Source organism: Ctenopharyngodon idella, chromosome 3 (genome assembly GCF_019924925.1).
Source record: "Ctenopharyngodon idella isolate HZGC_01 chromosome 3, HZGC01, whole genome shotgun sequence".
Classification (NCBI taxonomy): domain Eukaryota; kingdom Metazoa; phylum Chordata; class Actinopteri; order Cypriniformes; family Xenocyprididae; genus Ctenopharyngodon; species Ctenopharyngodon idella.
In genome coordinates this window covers 29695607-29712719 of record NC_067222.1, presented here as the reverse complement: position 1 = coordinate 29712719, position 17113 = coordinate 29695607, and the positions used below count along the sequence as shown (strand labels likewise).

Sequence of the window (17113 nt, the reverse complement as noted above, 5' to 3'; positions counted from 1 at the left end):
TCTTGTTCCTTTGTGTCCTCTGATATAGATTTTCTCTCACCATCATCTCCCTGAGCATCACATCTGTTTCTCCTGTCTCCGTCTTCACTTTCAGACAGGTTTTTGTTTTTGTCTTGGACTGAATTATCTTTTTCTGTTCTAAACTGTTGTCCTCTGTCATCCATCTGTTGGTTCTTCCCTTTTTGATACATAGCTGTTGTGTACCATTTTCCATCATTCCTCTCCACCATCTCATTGATCTTCTTCAGAAGAGAAGAGACTTGGTCATTTTTGTTGTCTCTGTTGTTGAAGACATGATATCTTTGTCCACATATCTGAATGATTTTCTTCAGATCTGGGTGGATTTCCTTCAGGTAGTCTTCAATGCGTCTGTCCTCCAGGTCATCCCCTTTGGTAAACAGCACTATCATGTATTTGGTGACTTCATCTCCAAACTCCTTCAGGATATTCATGACTGTGTTTATCTCTTTGTTGGTAAACCTGCCAATGGGAAGCACCAGGAGGAACACATGCGGGCCAGGACTAGACATGTTGATGGATTTGATGATTTCCTGCTTGACGTCGGTTTCAAATAGAGAAGAATTATCAGACCATCCAGGAGTGTCGATCACTTTGATTGTTTGTTTGTCTGCGATAGACATGCTCATTAAACAGGCTTTAGTAACTGGCTTTGTTCTGCCCGCTATGTGGAACGATTGCTTACGCAGAAGAGTGTTTCCTGATGCACTCTTTCCTGCTCCTTGCTTTCCCAATAAAACAATTCTCAGCTCATCCATTTTAGCCTTCCATTGACAAAGAAAAGGAACAAATACATGTGTGAGTAAAAAATTACTTAGACTATTGCCTGAACCATGCTTTCTTGAAATGAAACATCCTATTGTTAAATAATTGAAACCTCTTTCCATAAATGAATAATTATTACAGTACCTGTTTCTCTGTGCTTTATTGTTGTCTGTTTCAGCTACAATGAAAGCATTTCATAGCTGCCAACAAATTTATACTCTTGCTATCAGCTCTGAGCAGATGCTCCGCCTCTGTCTGTATGTCACAGACTCTACACAGGTTTGTCAAGAGCACCATCCACTGGAGCTTACTTGATGCAAAAGCAGGTCTTTGCTTTTGTGTTTCACTAATTTCTATTTTTTTTTTATGTCCAATGCAATTAAATGTTCTGTACATGTTGGTATATTTCTTCCAAATTGTATGCATTAATATTGCTCCACAAACAAAACAAAAGGAACAAAACAAAACAAAAAACACTGGATTTTTTATTTTATTTTATTTTTTATTTCTTTTTACAAATTTATATGAAATTGCTAACTCATTTAATCCACGGATCATTCTATAATAATAAAAAATATATATATATTTATAATTTTACAATTTTGTCATTTCAATTTTATATTACTTCTAAACTTATAGGCAATAGAGAAAGATATTTTAGTGTAAAGGTCTGACAGTTCTCATTTATTATATAAACTAAGCATGCAAATATAGGAATCCAATCAGCATAATTATTCAAGGAATGGGAGAGGGGCACCAAGAGCCATTAAAGACAAGAGGTGAGAGTCTCAGTAATCTGGCTCATTTGACTTGCAATAAAGAGAACAGGAACTGGGAGAAACCTCTTGCTAGCAACTTTGCTTAACAGAATCATTCATTTGATGTCATCACCTTTACCTTAAATGCTAAATACAATGTTCTTCACCTCAGTTTTCCATGTGACGTAAAGTCTTAAACAGATTCTTAAATTTGTTAGAATAACACATAAGTGCTAGAACAAATGTCACAAAAATAATGTAAAATATTGGTTATTTGAAAGTCTTCAAGATCTTTCCATGTGTGTGTGTGTAATGAGATTTCATGAATCAATATAAATTTGCTTGATAGAAATTTATTGACATTGGTGCAAAGCTTTAAATATTGCATTTCAGAAGATAATGTTAAAATAAACGTGTTAAAGATCCAACATCGTTTCTTAATAAATACTTACTATACAAATGTCTTATCAAACTGAGCATGGTCAAACATTTTAATATACTCTGTGCACTTATTCATCAAACAGTATGACTGCATGCAGACCTTCAATTTTAAAATTTAATTGAAATACTTTTGTTTACTTTTTGTTGTCTTTTAACTCTGGGGACAGAGTAATATGGCCCGTTGGTCCAGTTATTTATTCAAATATATAAGAAAGTGAATCAAATATCTACATCTTTGAAACAATAAGGGGCATATTTTGCCATGCGGTATTATAAAGAAACATTTTAAATCACTCACTGCTCTGCCATTTTAACTTAACATCCACAATGAGAGAAGCAGAGTAGCATTTTCACTCTAGCACATCTCAGGTCTCTTCTTGGCTGCCCGGCAGCGCAGAACTTTGAGGAAACTGTCAATTTTGTGGGAGTCCCTGCGGAAGCAGGACAACAGAAAATGGAAATTGACAAGTCGAGAGGTTTTATCCTGGCCAAGGCTGTTGCTGTAAAAAGGGAGAGAGGACAGGTTGTCTGAGGATGAGCCCATCTGTAGAGAAGAGAGAAAGGGACAACGTATAAATACACCCTGCTTACAGGTGTACGTTAGATTTCTTTATGTTTATATCCAAAAATCATTAGGATTTACTTCATATTGCCCTCTTGCAATCAACATTACAGCTGTTCCTAAAAGCGCACTCACCTTGTGAACGACATGCTCCAGACCTGCACCCAGGCTGTTGATGTTTTCTTGCAGTTCTTTGGTCTTGCTGTTAATGGTGTTGCGTTCTGGATGTGCCAGGCTGGACGCCTCAGAGGAGAGGAGGGCGAGGGGATCGGACCACGCCAGGAGCAGAGACCGAGCCAAAGAAAGCAACTCATCCTCCTGCAGAAACAAATTAGATAAAAATCCATGTCACACAAGCATATTTGCATTTTCTGGAAGAACCAGTGAGGTTTGTTCAAGCAAGTAGTCTACAGCTGAGCCTACATGTAACATAATTAAACCTCTGGTGTTGTTTGGTCATTTTAGACCAAAAAAAAAAAAAAAACATTTTGAAATTTTAAAAATTGCTACTTCATTGGGATGGTATGAAAACTTTTGCAGCAGTCGCTATGTGACCACACACACAAAAAAATGGTGGACTTTATTTGAAAAAGCTTAATGGTTGTAAAGAAATAGTCACACTTGTTGTTTCGCTCAAAAATGACCGGTGTAGGAAATTAATGGGAAATAGGCAAAAATATAGAGCATTTTGTGACGATTTAGGGAAAAAAGCACACAGCAGTGAAGGCTGGGGTGACACTCTAAAATATCGAGTGCAAGATAGACCCATTGGATTTTAAAGGCATTGTCTCTCTTCTTTTAAAATGAAATACTGCTTTAATTGGAAAGGAAAAAAATTTCAATAGTAAAAACATCATCATTATTGATCAAAATTATTGCATAAATATGAATTATTAAATACTCTCAAAATACAAAATAAAAAGTATTATTGAACAAAAATATATTACATTGATTTTACTGAACAAAAAAAAACTACTGCCAAATGAATAATACCAGAGGGTTAATGTGCTCAGTGATGCACTTTGATCAATGTTTATATGTGAATAAAATCCTAAATTAAAATCTCTTCATCATGTGAAGCGATTGTGTCTCTTCAGAAGACTTAGATTAAACTTGATTCATATGGATTTCTTTTATGATCTCTTTAAGAACTTTTTGAAGAGACCTGTTTTTGGGTGACTTTCAAAGGAGGGACATAAATGTCTTTTTTAAATTATGGTTATTATATTTATTATGTTTTTGTATAGTTTGTTTTATGTTATATAGTTTGTTTTATATGTTATATAAATTAAAGTATAAATTTAGTAATTACAATTAAATTAAAATATATTTTATTTATGCTGCATAATGTCTAATAGCTATTTGTAATTTAAAAAAATATATATATTTATTTTAGCTGGAATAGGAGAAAGTATTTTTACATTTTAAAAAGAGGAAGATGGATGCAGTAAAGTGTGTTCTTACCGGCACTTTCAGGGCTTGGTCTTTGTCATTGGGAATTTGAAGGGAGGATGTGTGGCACATCGACGGACGGGGCATCATTACCCTCCCAACAGGAGGAAAGTGAGAATCCTGTGGTTGAGAGGTTAATGTCAAACAAACTTATTCATGAAAAAAATACATATTTGGATAAAACTGAAGTCAAAAATAACCCAGTGGGCATGCAACTCTCACACACATACTGGACTCTGCCTCACTTGCTGCACTCTCACTCACAAACTACATTACCTAGCATCCCTCACGATTCTCACCTGCTTTCATCAAGCACACATGGATTCTATCACAGTCCCATCAATAACATATAAAAGACATTCACTCATTTAACTCATTGTCTGGTTATCATTATGACCACAGGATACCAAGCTGAAATATTATTTTCCTTGTTTGCCATTGTCTTCAATTCCAGCATTGTCATCTGCTCATTTGCCCTCTCTTTGTGTGTTCCTCTATAGTAGGGATGGGGAAATAAAGGCTCATAAAGCACTGAGGCTTTCCCCAAAGCTCAGACTCAAAGCTTCTAGAGTGTTGAAAACAGGGCCATCTGGTGGTTAGTAAAAAATAAAGCAGCTAAAAGCTTGTAGAAGAAGTTCTGTCGGATGAAGCAGCCACCACACTATATAAATGGATTCAATGTTATGTGCACAAATAAGTCTAACACGTCCAAGGCTTCACTGGAGATTGTGCTGCGCGCTCAATACGTGCTTCAAAGCTTCAGTGTCATACATAATATCACTACTGTATAGTGAGTGTAACTATCATCCAAAGACTCTATTGTATATTGCTCTGCTTGCCATTACCATTATTACTTACCTGTTTGATCTGGATCCATTGTCTTACCTGTATGCTCACCTGTGTCTTTAATAAACCTGCTTTGGGTTCTTTCCATCATCCACTGTCTGCGTCAATGTTACAGATGGCCAGACCTACCAACACTGTGAACCCAGCAGGCACCACCAACATTTTTCACTCCCTGATTTTACTCTCTGTCACTGATGAGTCCCTGCTCACCCTCACCCAATATGGCCGCCCTCTGGAAGACTATGTGGAGGATTTCCTTGAGATCTATTATGAGTCGTGCTAGGATGAGGCTCTTAAGTACAGTACATCTTTGTGGAGTGAGATGGATGAGATCCTCGGCCAGATGTTACTGTTGAATGAGGGTTATAGTTCCCTTGTGGACTTCATCAATTACACCCTGTGGGTTTATGGATCTTCCAACACAGTGGGGATAGTGGAGGAGCAGACCCACCAGTCCATCTCCCCAGTTCGAGTATCTCCTCTAGTCATCTCCAAGCCCCCTCTTCCAATCCCAAAGCCGCCTCCACCCAGCAACTCTGCTACAGAGCCTGAGCCAATGCTTGCCTCAAACCCAGAGAAAGCCGAGTCTGTCCAGGTGAGTGGGCCGGTCCCCACATTCGTCCAAGTGGGAATATTGGTGGAGTTGGAGTGACTGGAGTGGCTTACTGACCTGGATGACACTGAGCCAGTTCCCACCTTTGTTCCTGTCCTTGAGCCTCCTCCTCTGCTGGTGCCTTCCAGCTGTCTGTATGACCCAGTGGTCCCATCCAGCTTCCAAGCTCTTTCATTGCCGCTGTCAGCCTCAAGTCTCCTTTATTGCCATTGGCTCTGCCCAGCTCCAAGTGTTCTTCATTGAGGATTGTCCCACCCAGCTTCCCTCTCCCTCCTCTGCCTAAGCCATCCAGCTCCTCTGCCTCACCTCGGCTGTCTCCCTTCAGCCCCTTGACTCCTCCTGTGTTTCTGCCCTGCTGCTCGGATTCGCCTTGGATTTCCAAGTTGCAGCTCCACCTTTTATATGAGGATCCCCTGGTTTCACCTCAAGCCTCTGAGCCCTGGACTTCACCTCGGCCCTCAGACCCACCGACTCCACCTTGGCCCCGCACTCCCTCTGCTCCACCATGGTCAGTCATTGCTCTGGCACCGCTTTGGACTTGTGGATCTCCTGCTGTGCCTCGATCCACCACCCCTCTGGCTCCACCGGGCTCTTTCCGCTTCTGCCATCATCCTCAATCGCACCGACTCTACTCAGGTCTGTCAATGCATGATCCTATCACAGTCTCATCAATACCCTATAAAAGACACTCACTGTAAACAATGATTACGGACTCAACATCCTGTGAATACCAACCTGAAAGACTACTTGCCTGTTCCTGGTCCATCGTCCTGTTCCATTCCACTCCAGCATTGTCATCTCTTCGTTTGTCCTTTCCTTGTGTGTTCATGTATAGTGAGTGTTACTATCATCCAAGGACTCGACTGTATACTGCTCTGCCATTATTACTTACCTGTTTGATCTGGATACATTCTCATACTTTTAAACTGACTTTAATAAACCTGCTTTGGGTTCTTTCCATCATCATAGTCAACGTTATTGTAACAACACATACACTCACACATTTTTTTTTTTAGAGGGTGTTTAGTACTGACCAGGTCATTGGTGAGAGAGGTGCTGAGGGAGTGAAGTTTGTCTGAAAGTTGAGAGGCTCTTTCCAGTAAATCATTCAGACCGACACCGTTGATTGAGACAAACGCACACATCAGGACGGTCACTGAAAAGCAAAGACAAAAAGGAACAGTTAAACAGTAATGTCATTAGGAGTATGGTAAAAGAAGAAAGGCAGATAGAGGGAGCTGAAATCAAGTAAGCATGAACTGAAAATGGGGGAACCGAAAGGGGATGTAACAAGGTAATAGAGATAAAGTCTAAAATGTGGCGGGAAAAGGTTAGACTGAGGAAGATAAGGTTTGCTTACCTGCAAAGTATAGTCTAGATCCTTCAGCCATCATTTTAACTGGTTTCTTTATTCTCGTCTTGCTTGAATCTTTGCTTTCTGCTTTCCTCTCTTGAGCTTTTCATTATATAGCCCTACTTCTTTCATTTGGATATGCAGTAAGTCTTACACTCCAGGTGTATTGAAACTAGTTCAATCCTGAAACTAATGAAAAACATTGTTTTGAGAGTTTGGTTAATCAATATTGATAAGCTGTTTGAGTAGATACAGGACACAGTGGGGGCAAAATTCACCATCAGTCACATGAAGTGCCAAATAAATAAATGCAAAGCACTCTTTCAATTACTGGATGGAGAAACTTCTGATTATAGAGCTTATTTAAAGTGAAAAGGAGCATTTGATTTATCTGTGTTTTTGTGTTTTAAAAAATGTGTGTTTAGTGTGATACGATTACTTTAGGATCTTTAGGATATCTAAATGGAGGAAAAAATGGAAAATGAAACAATTTTCATAGACTGCACCACTATGAAGGTACCAGTTCACACAGTCTTGCAGCCACGTGCCATTTAAAGAAAGTCTACACATGACAGACCCTTCCCCAATAAAGGAAACACTCATTTGTCATGTCCTGCTGTGGACTGAGAGCTTTTATGCCCTTTTTGTTTCTTTTTTATTTATTTCTGAATGCACTGGTTAAACCCAATTGTTATGAAACTTTCCTCTTCTATGCCTTCTTCATGTTTCTGATTTATCTCTGTTGGTCTGCTCTAAGAGGCTGACATTTTTCCACGTCTGTGTGGGGAAATTCTTCTGTTACCCCCCTTGCTCCTGTGTACAATCCGTTCAGAAAAATGCACACACACACACATTTTTTCATGTTTTATGGGGACATTCCATAGACATAATGCTTTTTATACTGTATATTCCATCCCTTAACCCTACTCATTACAAAAACTTTCTGCATTTTCAAAAAACATCACATTGTATGATTGATTTATAAGCTGTTTTCCTCATGGGGACCAAAAAATGTCCCTACAAGGACAATGATTTCAGATATTTTTGGGGACAATTTGTCCCCATAACGTAGGGTATGTCTGAACCACACACACACACGCACGCACGCACACACACACACACACACACACACACACACCCCTAAATTCAGTTGGATATTTGCTGAGAGCAAGCTCTTTTACCAGTTGCCCTCCTTTTAATACAAAATGTCAACCCAGCTAACAGGGAATGTTCTCAGAAGGTTTGTTCAAGTTATGAACAAATGTTCTTCCAGTAACATTAATTGACTGTTTATTCAAAATGATCTAGTCTGTTCTCAAAACGTTAGCACACAAACATTACTTATACATTGTTCATGGAACTTCTGTCCTGAAACGTTCTGTTCAGTGTTTTTTAGGCCTACTACTTGATTCGGAATTTTCAGAAAACATTCAAAAGTAATGTTGATGTTTGCAAAATGATAAAATGGAATGTTCTCTTAATGTTTGAATAACCAAGAAAAAACGTTTTTAAAACATTTTAAATATATTGATCTTACTATTATTGTTAATTTATTGTTTTTATTGAGCCAGTTATGGTCACCTTACAGGACCTTGAAATGTAAAATTTTTTTAAGGCATTACACTTTATGTAAGAAATGTTATGTTATGTTAAAAGCGTTCATTCATTATGTTAGCTCAAATTGGCATGAATAAACAATTTCCAAACTGCTCATATATTTCAGGGAACTTGTACATTTTAGAATTTAATTTGACCAACCCCTAAAAACCTCATCAGTTGACCCCCACTGGTAAAGGAAGACAATTCCAAAAACAGCTTTATAATATTAAAGCGAGAACAGTTTTGTATACTAGTGTGTCCGCTGCATTACGGGGCGTATCTCCTTCTCAAAGACTCCAAGAGAAGGAGGCGTGGTGGATCCAGTAGAACCCGGTTCAACAATATTCATTTTGTTTTCCAGTTAACTCTTGCCAGATCCTTCCGGACTGCAGATCCAGGTAAAGTAATTGGTTGACATTTCATGCAAATTTAATTATGAACACTTTAGCTCGTAGGCATCAGTGTAAATATACATGAATGTGAGCTGATTGTTCAGAGAACACGGCGTTCTGAGAGGAAGGTCGCAGTTAAGTACCTCCGTCATTTTCAGATGCGCGTGTACTTTCAGTCATTTGTTCCTTCCTACAGGTTTTATTCCTACTTTTGATTGAGACCGACAGGTAGGCTTAACCAAGCTTAGCTTTTCAACTGACCGTTCAGGAGGTGAGTTGTTGCAGAGATTCGCAAAAGTTTCAGATATTTAGAAAAGTAACCCGAAACGTTCTTTTGTTGCAGTGAAATGTATCCCTCCACATGCGCACATATGCCGAATGCGTTTTAAAATGAATGTAAAGACAGGTAACGTTCAGCGTTACGAATTTGACATTATTGAAAAAGGCATTTTAGCCTTTTTTTTTTAACATAATACAATACTAATTAACAAACAAAAAGAGAAATAACCTAATGTGGAAAAAATTACAAAACAAAATAGGTTACAAATAATTCACATAAATATATTGTAAAACAACAAAGTAGTACTGATATGATTTCTTGTTGTGCATCCAACCCAAACTGCGTCAACGTGACTTAGACCTTTCGGGAATTTAGTTTATCTGAATGCAGATTGCCTCAGGGAAGTTAAGTCCCTGATTTATACAAGTGGGGCTAACTGCAGAGCCAAATGATGTCCAGCTCCCCCTCTCTGAACGTAATGGGTGGAGTATGACCCAGTCCAGCTCCACCTCTGCGGACCTAATGGGTGGAGCTTCACGACCCGTAATACATTTTGGGCTCGAGGTCCGAAGCTTTGGCCACGCCCTGCACGTAGCCCTGGCCCGATAGTGGAAAAGCGGGTTATGATGCTTTCAGTTGTTTTGAAAATGCTACTACTCATGACATGTCTTATCATATGAAATATTATTTAATTAATTTGCTTGTATGATCTACATTAACATATATAAATGTAAATATAGAGAAGGTAACCTTTGTTTTTAAAGTCAAAGTTAAATACCTAAGAAGTTAGATAAAAAAGCTGTAAAATGTGTAAACATTTTAATGTTTTTATTTAATCTAATGCTTGTTAATATCTATTCTTTTTTTTTTGTTTGTTTATCCTAATGTACACCCTGGATGTATCTTTAAATCTTTAAAACCAATAATTGAAATATAATAAATTAAATGTAATTTAAATTCTGTTGCTTTTATATGAAAATTAAACATGATGAGCAAAGGGGGAAAAAACAGCTTGTGCTTGCGCAGCTGTGAAGCATGTCATGAAAACATGTTGCCATTAGGGGGTGTCCATGCACAGTCCATGACATAACACAACAAATAGTGCAGCTTTTCTGTCCAAATTTAAGTTTCTCTGCATACTTGTCACTGTCTCATCGTACTTCTTTACTCACTGTGCTTCTAGGCACAAAAAGAAGCACAATTATTTGCTTTTTTGTGTTTGAAGGACCAAACTTTAAGAATGGTGTCTTTGCTGAGTAAGGTTGAAGCCGATCACCGTTTGATCTCTTGCGCATGTACACATATGTGCACTCTCATGTCCCCCCCCCCTCCTCCCTCCCCCGTGAACTATGTACACTCCCCCTCCCTCTTGCCAACTCTAACTCTCCATTCTCTCTTTTTCTTCTGCACATGCAAACACAGGAGCGCACAGAGCAGGCACGCATAAACACCAACACCATAGACCATGTCAGACTCAGAGACTGCATCTCCTGCCGAGACCCCTGTCCCAGCACCCTGTGTGGCCATCAAGGCAGATTTAGACAAATGGTAAGTGACTGAGGTAGAATTCATGTATGGTCCATAGTTACAGGTTCGTTGTAACCCTGTATGGACCGCATGAAAATTTGTTAAATTCTGATGCTCCAACATGTAGATTTATTCCCACATAGCTTTATTGTAGGTTTTAAATATTTAGGATCATGCTGGAATTGATGATATCCAGTAGAATTATGATATGCTGTGTATATTCTACATTGTGATGGCGATCCAAAATGGAGGGAAGGAAAGACATTTCGACGAATGCGAGGTGGAGGGTTCGCGCAGGGGGATCCAGTATTTCTAATAAGATCTAACTTAATTAAGTTTTGTGAGTTTTTTAAATGGTTTGATTGGTGTCAGTTTTATCTAAGTTGGCAGCAGCAGTGGGGGTGATGGGGTTGCTCATTAAGAGCATTCTGGGGTTTTTCTTCAACTTCAGTTCTTCCTCACGGCTGATTGGCTGTTGGGAATGTGTCTACGTCATGCTTTTCCTCTCGCTCATCCTGCCATCCCTGTTTTCCCCTCTTAGTCTTCGCCATTTCTGTCCCTGCAGTCTTCCTGGGCTCGTTTTGTCATGTTTGAGGGTTGACCACTTAAATGAGAGGGAATTAGTGATGTTTGCGAATGAACCTTTTCTCCGTTTTTCCCTGCCCTCCCACTAATGGGTTTTGTTGGTTTTATATCCTGCAAATGAAGGGGATTGTGATGGCAAGTGATGAACGTTCATTGATATGTTATGTCTTCCCTACTTTTTAGGGTTCCGCTGTGTTCATTTTCTCCTGATCATTGACATCAGCCATTGCATAAGCTGTATTTTGACCCTAATCCCCACACCCACATACCCACCCAAAAAATGCAGATTGGCTGCTTTTGGTGTTTGTAGTGTCGACAGGCCTGGGCAGCATGAGAACGCAGATAAGGTTGCACATACCCTGACCTTTGGTGTGCTAGGACCTGATAGGGGGAGGGCGCGGGGTTAAGAATTTGGTTGAATAATGTGTCACTGTTCCGTCTGAAGCATGTCCTGTCCATTACAACCTCCATTTACAGGATATCAAACCAGCAAAATCCACTAATCCAGAAAAGATTGGTAGGAGGGCTAGGAAAATAGAGAAAAGGTGCATTTGTAAACATCAATAATTTCCTCTCATGTGAGCAGTCACCACTCAAACATGACAATGGGAGGCTGCAGGACAAATATGACTAAGACTATCGGATGAAATGGAAGTAACTTTAACTGTTTTAACTGTTAACATTTAAAACTCTATTAGAAGGTCAGTTTGTCATTGACCTTTCTGTGATCATTTTGACCAGCATCTTGCATGTGTTGCTGACTAGCTGAATGTTTAACCTCACAGAAGGCCAACCTTAAAGTAATGTACACCACACTGGTATTTATAGCGCACTCATACATGGTTATGTGTAGATGTGTGTGTCTGTCATTCATTATATAGTGTGGCATGTTCTGTTCACAGGATCACTTTACACCTGGTCTAAGCATGTTGCAGTGGCCATCTTGTTTTTTTTTTGTCATGCTACTCCACAAAGGGGGTTGATTCATCATGGGCTTTAAAACCAGAAGAGGATTACCATTACAGTTTTAAACCCACAAGCCAGCAGTTATTCACTGGGAGAATGCATCTTGTATCAACATGTGATCTTCAGATCTCTTTCCATGCTTTCTGGCAGTGTAAATTTGTGCATTTCATAGTGATGACCTTGTATGACCTTGAGGTGTTCTGTATCTTTTTACTGCCTCAAATTCTATGACTAAACATCAGCCACAGAGTTAACAAACAGCCATTTTGTTCTAGGGGTGTGCTTTCAAGAATTATAATGCAAAGCAAAAGCTAATCTTTTACACTTAAAGCAAGTTTTTTTCCCTCACATGTATGTTAGCATGCCTGTTCCTGTAGTAGCAGTTGGAATGCATTATTCTAGTTTTGCAGAAGCCCCCCTCAGGGTAAACAGTGTTACTCAATCTGTCAATTATCAGCACAGGATGAGCTTTGTTATAGGCGCTCTACTAATCAATTCCATATGGATTCAGTACTTATTAGATTCCGATTGAATTTTTGTTTAGCTCAAGTAAAACTAGACAATTTTTAGATTACTATTTCCTATTTGTTGTGTTTAAGATCAGAGCACCCCTGAGCCGTGCCCTTGTTCCTTCTGCATTATATATGTGGAGGATTGGCCATCATGTGAATTATTCAGTCTTAATTTGGGGAAGGTGAACATCATCTTCCCAATTGTCTGTTATTTTTTACTATCATAGTTTTACACCCCCAATTAAGGTGTTTCAATATTTTACTCCTAAATGGCACTTTTTGGTTTATTATTTATTTAATTTTATTTTTTATAGTTTATTAATGCACTTTTGATTTTACCCATTTTAAAAACAATCTGGGATAGGGATAATTCACCCACAAATGAAAATTTTGTCATCATTTACTCGCACTCATGTCGATCCCAAACTGTATGTTTTACTTTCTTCGTTCTTTTTTCTGCGAAACAAAACAAGATATTGTGAAGAATTTGGTAACCAAACATTTTGGATTATCATTGACTTCTATTGTATGGACAAAAAAAGACGTTCTCAGAACAACATCTTTTATGTTCCACTGAAGAAAGTGAGATATACAGTTTGGGAACAACATGAGAGAGTAAATTATCTATAGAATGTTCATTTTTTGGGTGAACTTTCCCTTTAACACTAGCATGATTGCGCTCTTTTCCGCCCTTTTTTCCCCCCACAGGCTAAAGTGTTTCAATACTTGTCTCCCAAATCCAAATGTCTTCAAAAATAACCATGTTCTGATTCATTTAATGCAGACCAAAACATGAGTGGTTTTCCACTTGACCTCAAATGGTTTTGTGATCTCAATTATTGATTGTTAAGGTCTTAAGGATAAGGACATAATCTGACCCTCCTAACTGTTTTTTGTCCAATAGAAGCCAGCTTGTCTCACAGTCTTGTTTCACAATGGTCCACCTTCCCCATGCATGTCCTCTCTCTGAATCCCTGAAGTATTAAAATGGCTGCCTATGAAAAGGAAATGCCCTTGGCAAGTGCTATCCCTCATGCATCCTTACACCTACGTCACATGACTCATTAGAACCAGTCTGCATAAGGCTCTTTTTATTTAAATTGACCAGCTGCGTGTTACATCACTGCTCACTGAGGAGAGGGAGAGCTCGCTTATGTCAGCGTGTGAGATGTAGCAGATGATCTGTGGGGGAGGAGACACTGAAATCATTTTCTAACTGGGGGAGGGGCTCTTTCTGTCACGACATCTCCCTCTTTTAGCAGTAGGAATGTCTCTTTTCCATTACCTGCTTGCTTTGTCACGTGATTTTAGGCCTCTCTCGTTCAGATGGATTATCTGCCTTCCTCTTGTTGCATTTCTTTCCCCCCTTCGCGCTGTTATTCCAACCCTCGTTTTCGCTCCATCACTCTAATGCGGTGTGTCAGCGTCTGCCGTTGTTTGGGGTGGAGAGGCTCAAATAATCTCATTCGCACAAACGCATACATACTGTCTCATTCAGTTCCAGCAGAATCCGGCCTGTCATGAGTTCACATTTTATATGACTAAAGACACAACTAAAGTTATGTAATATGTCTTTAAATTGTGTGGTGCAGAACCTTCGTACTTTTATGCAGTATTGTACGCTTCAGAGTGACAAATGTTGTTTTGTCAGCATTTTTTATGTTGTATATGTGATATGTTGATGTGAATCAGTGTGTGTATAGGCCTATGTGTGCTGGAGTGATGACCGTGTGTTCTGTGTGCTTCAGTGTAAAGGAGAATGGCGAGGAAGCATGTAAGGAGCTGATGGAGGCATTTGCTGCCTGTGTGAAGAGCAATGCTGAGGCGTCATGAGGAGCTCAACATGCAGGAAAAGTAAAGCATATTAACTTGCTTTATTCCCCTCTACTTTGTGAGATGTACAGTACTGTGCAAAAGTCTTAAGGTGATGATACACGGGGCAACTTTTTGAGCAATGTTGCCGGGCATTATTCCGGAGCGATGTTACTTGGGCACTTTTCCACTGAGAATGGGCAACAAATTTTGATCTGAAGTATCTAGATAGAAATTTGTTGCCCATTCTCAATGGGAAAGTGCAACATTGCTCAAAAAGTTGCCCCATGTATCATCACCTTTAGGCCACCACCAGATTTGTTGTTTTATAACTGTTTTAATGACCATCCATATTTATTTTTCTGTCTCTTTATTAAGATACAAACAGAAAATACAGGAAATATGTAACAATTGTGTAAGAAATTTTTTTTTTAAACAAAATGGCTTCTTAAAGCAAAAATCAGTATTTAGTGTGACCTCCTGGACTTCTTCCAGTTTCTCAAAGAAATTCTAAGAAACTTCTCATCAGATTTTGAAAGTTTTCTTGGCCTTCCAGTCCTTTTCCGTTCCATTTAGGTTTAAGAGAGCCAGTTCCTGCTATTGCTCTAGTGTAAGGGGAGGTCAGTAAACTTGCAACTTTAGAAGTTGTTTTATTTTTTTATTTTTATTTTTTAATACTGCATACAAATTTCCTGTATTTTCTGGTTATATTCTAATAAAGAGACTGAGAAATAATTATATATGGTCATTATGCCATTGCTAAAGCAACATGTAATGGTGGCCTAAGACTTTTGCACATACTGTATATTTTATTTTTGTCAGTTCAGCCAGTTTATCATGTACTGTTTTCTTCTAAAGGTGAATAAAGCTGACTGATCACAGTGTTGCACATTAGATTGGGATGGTCTAATAATTAGGGATACACAGAAAAAAATAATATTTTATTGATAATAAGATGAGTCAATCTGTAAACTTCAAGATTGAGAACTTCAGTTTCTGTTTAATTTCTACTGCAATTGAATTTTGTAACCGTCATCATCGTATTTGTGTTTGTTCTCAGGGGTTTACTGCACTGAGTCCTCCACCTTCCCAGCATTCCCTGTAGCTCATGGCACTGGACTAAATGATGGGGTTTGGGGTTTGGCAGCAGAGACCGTACTTGCGTCTCTTCCCTTCTTTACTACTCATGTGAAGCTTACATGGATTCCTCCAACCACCAACCACCCCTCCCCTTTTGTGGCTGATTGTATTGATCTGATTTGTTGACAGTTTGGAAAAGCTCATGATTTGATGTAAATTATGTGTCTCAGATGCTTACAAAATTGAATAAAGATTTTAAAATGGTTCAAGGTTTGTTACTGAATGTGTTTTACATTATTTTAATTTTTTAAGCAACTCAAAAACGGCTCTCATTAACTCACTTAGCAGATCCTGTGATGAGTCCCTGATTAATTTAAACCTTTAAGGTGCAGTGAAGTGGATTATAGGCAAAGATTATGTAGGCCTTTGTAATGGGTTTAGGTGAACTATAGAAGGAGATTAAGCTTTCCAATGTCACTAATACTCTAAACTTCTCACTTTAACTCATTAAGACGCACACAAATAAACCCACTCAAATCCCCAACTGCCCTGGTCTCATCAGTCAATCAATCAGATCTAAGGCACTTTCATGAGCTGATCTATTAGCAAACAAGCAAGCAAGAAGTGTGAAGACTTGTTCGATAACCAAGAAAACAAAATCCTCAGGGTCTGGACTATGCTCACACATGCAGTAAAGGCTGGTTTTATGTTCTTTGAATAGTTTGAAACAAGAAATGTGAGCTAATTAACAATGCAAAAGCCTTGTCACACCAATTTTACCGCTTGAATAAGCAGAGAAAATTTTGATTAGTTTTATTTTGATGTCCATGAAGGACTGCTGAAATGCTGAGATTATTGTTTGTAAGTAACTGTCATCAGAAGAACCATGCGTGAACATGTTAATGTGTTGTTAAATTATTAAAATAATAACTTAAAATCGCAAACATTTTAGGACAAAAGGTTTAGGCTGGAAAAAAGAAAAAAACAACTTCTAGATGATACCTGAGTTGTGACTTTGCATGGGTGTGTCAATGTGAAACAAGTTTGTGGCATGTACAAGTTGTGTAATGAATGGTTTTACTTCAATAATCTTATTTCAGTCAATTTAAGGCGCTATTTACAAATAAATTGAAATTGAAATACACTTTATTGTCCCCAAATGGGAAATTAGTGTTGGACTCAAGGTGTTTTACATTGACAAAATCATAAAAAAAAAAAAGAAATAAAAAATTCTACAATACAAAGATAGTAAAATAAAATAACAGTCATTCATCATTTAACATTTTAATTGAAATAGGTATAAAAGACTTTATAAAATCTTAAATGCAATAAGAACTATATAAAACTTCAATATTATTTTCCCGACTTGAATGCGAGATGTCCTATGAGGCCTATGTCAGCTGCTACCTGGATGGGATGAATGTTTCATTTTTAATTCATTTAGGCCTACTTAAATTAGGACTCTACATTGCCATTTTTGTCCCATTTTAGCTAAATAAACTATAATATGTTATATTATATTAATAGATTATCCAAATTTTAAAACAAACA

General features: G+C 38.3%; 1 protein-coding gene and 1 long non-coding RNA gene across 5 annotated transcripts; one reads left to right on the top strand and one right to left on the bottom strand.

The window, feature by feature from the left end:
• Nucleotides 1–1874: 1874 nt before the first annotated feature.
• On the bottom strand, nucleotides 1875–6975 carry prl (prolactin). The gene is made up of 5 exons (XM_051888700.1): nucleotides 6816–6975; nucleotides 6490–6611; nucleotides 4009–4116; nucleotides 2680–2862; nucleotides 1875–2526 (listed from the first exon to the last, which is right to left on the bottom strand). The coding sequence occupies exons 1-5, from the start codon at nucleotides 6847–6849 to the stop codon at nucleotides 2338–2340; spliced, it is 636 nt and encodes a 211-aa protein (XP_051744660.1). The 5' UTR covers nucleotides 6850–6975; the 3' UTR covers nucleotides 1875–2337.
• Nucleotides 6976–8644: 1669 nt separating this feature from the next.
• Nucleotides 8645–15826, top strand: LOC127509692 (uncharacterized). Of its 4 annotated transcripts, XR_007929346.1 has the most exons (5): nucleotides 8790–8806; nucleotides 8997–9071; nucleotides 10503–10628; nucleotides 14419–14524; nucleotides 15543–15826. It is a non-coding gene; the product is annotated as an uncharacterized LOC127509692 (long non-coding RNA). The 4 variants fall into 4 exon arrangements; XR_007929344.1 differs by lacking the exon at nucleotides 8997–9071 and having other exon boundaries at nucleotides 8645–8806; XR_007929347.1 differs by lacking the exons at nucleotides 8790–8806; nucleotides 8997–9071 and adding an exon at nucleotides 8915–8934.
• The last annotated feature ends 1287 nt before the right edge of the window (nucleotides 15827–17113 follow it).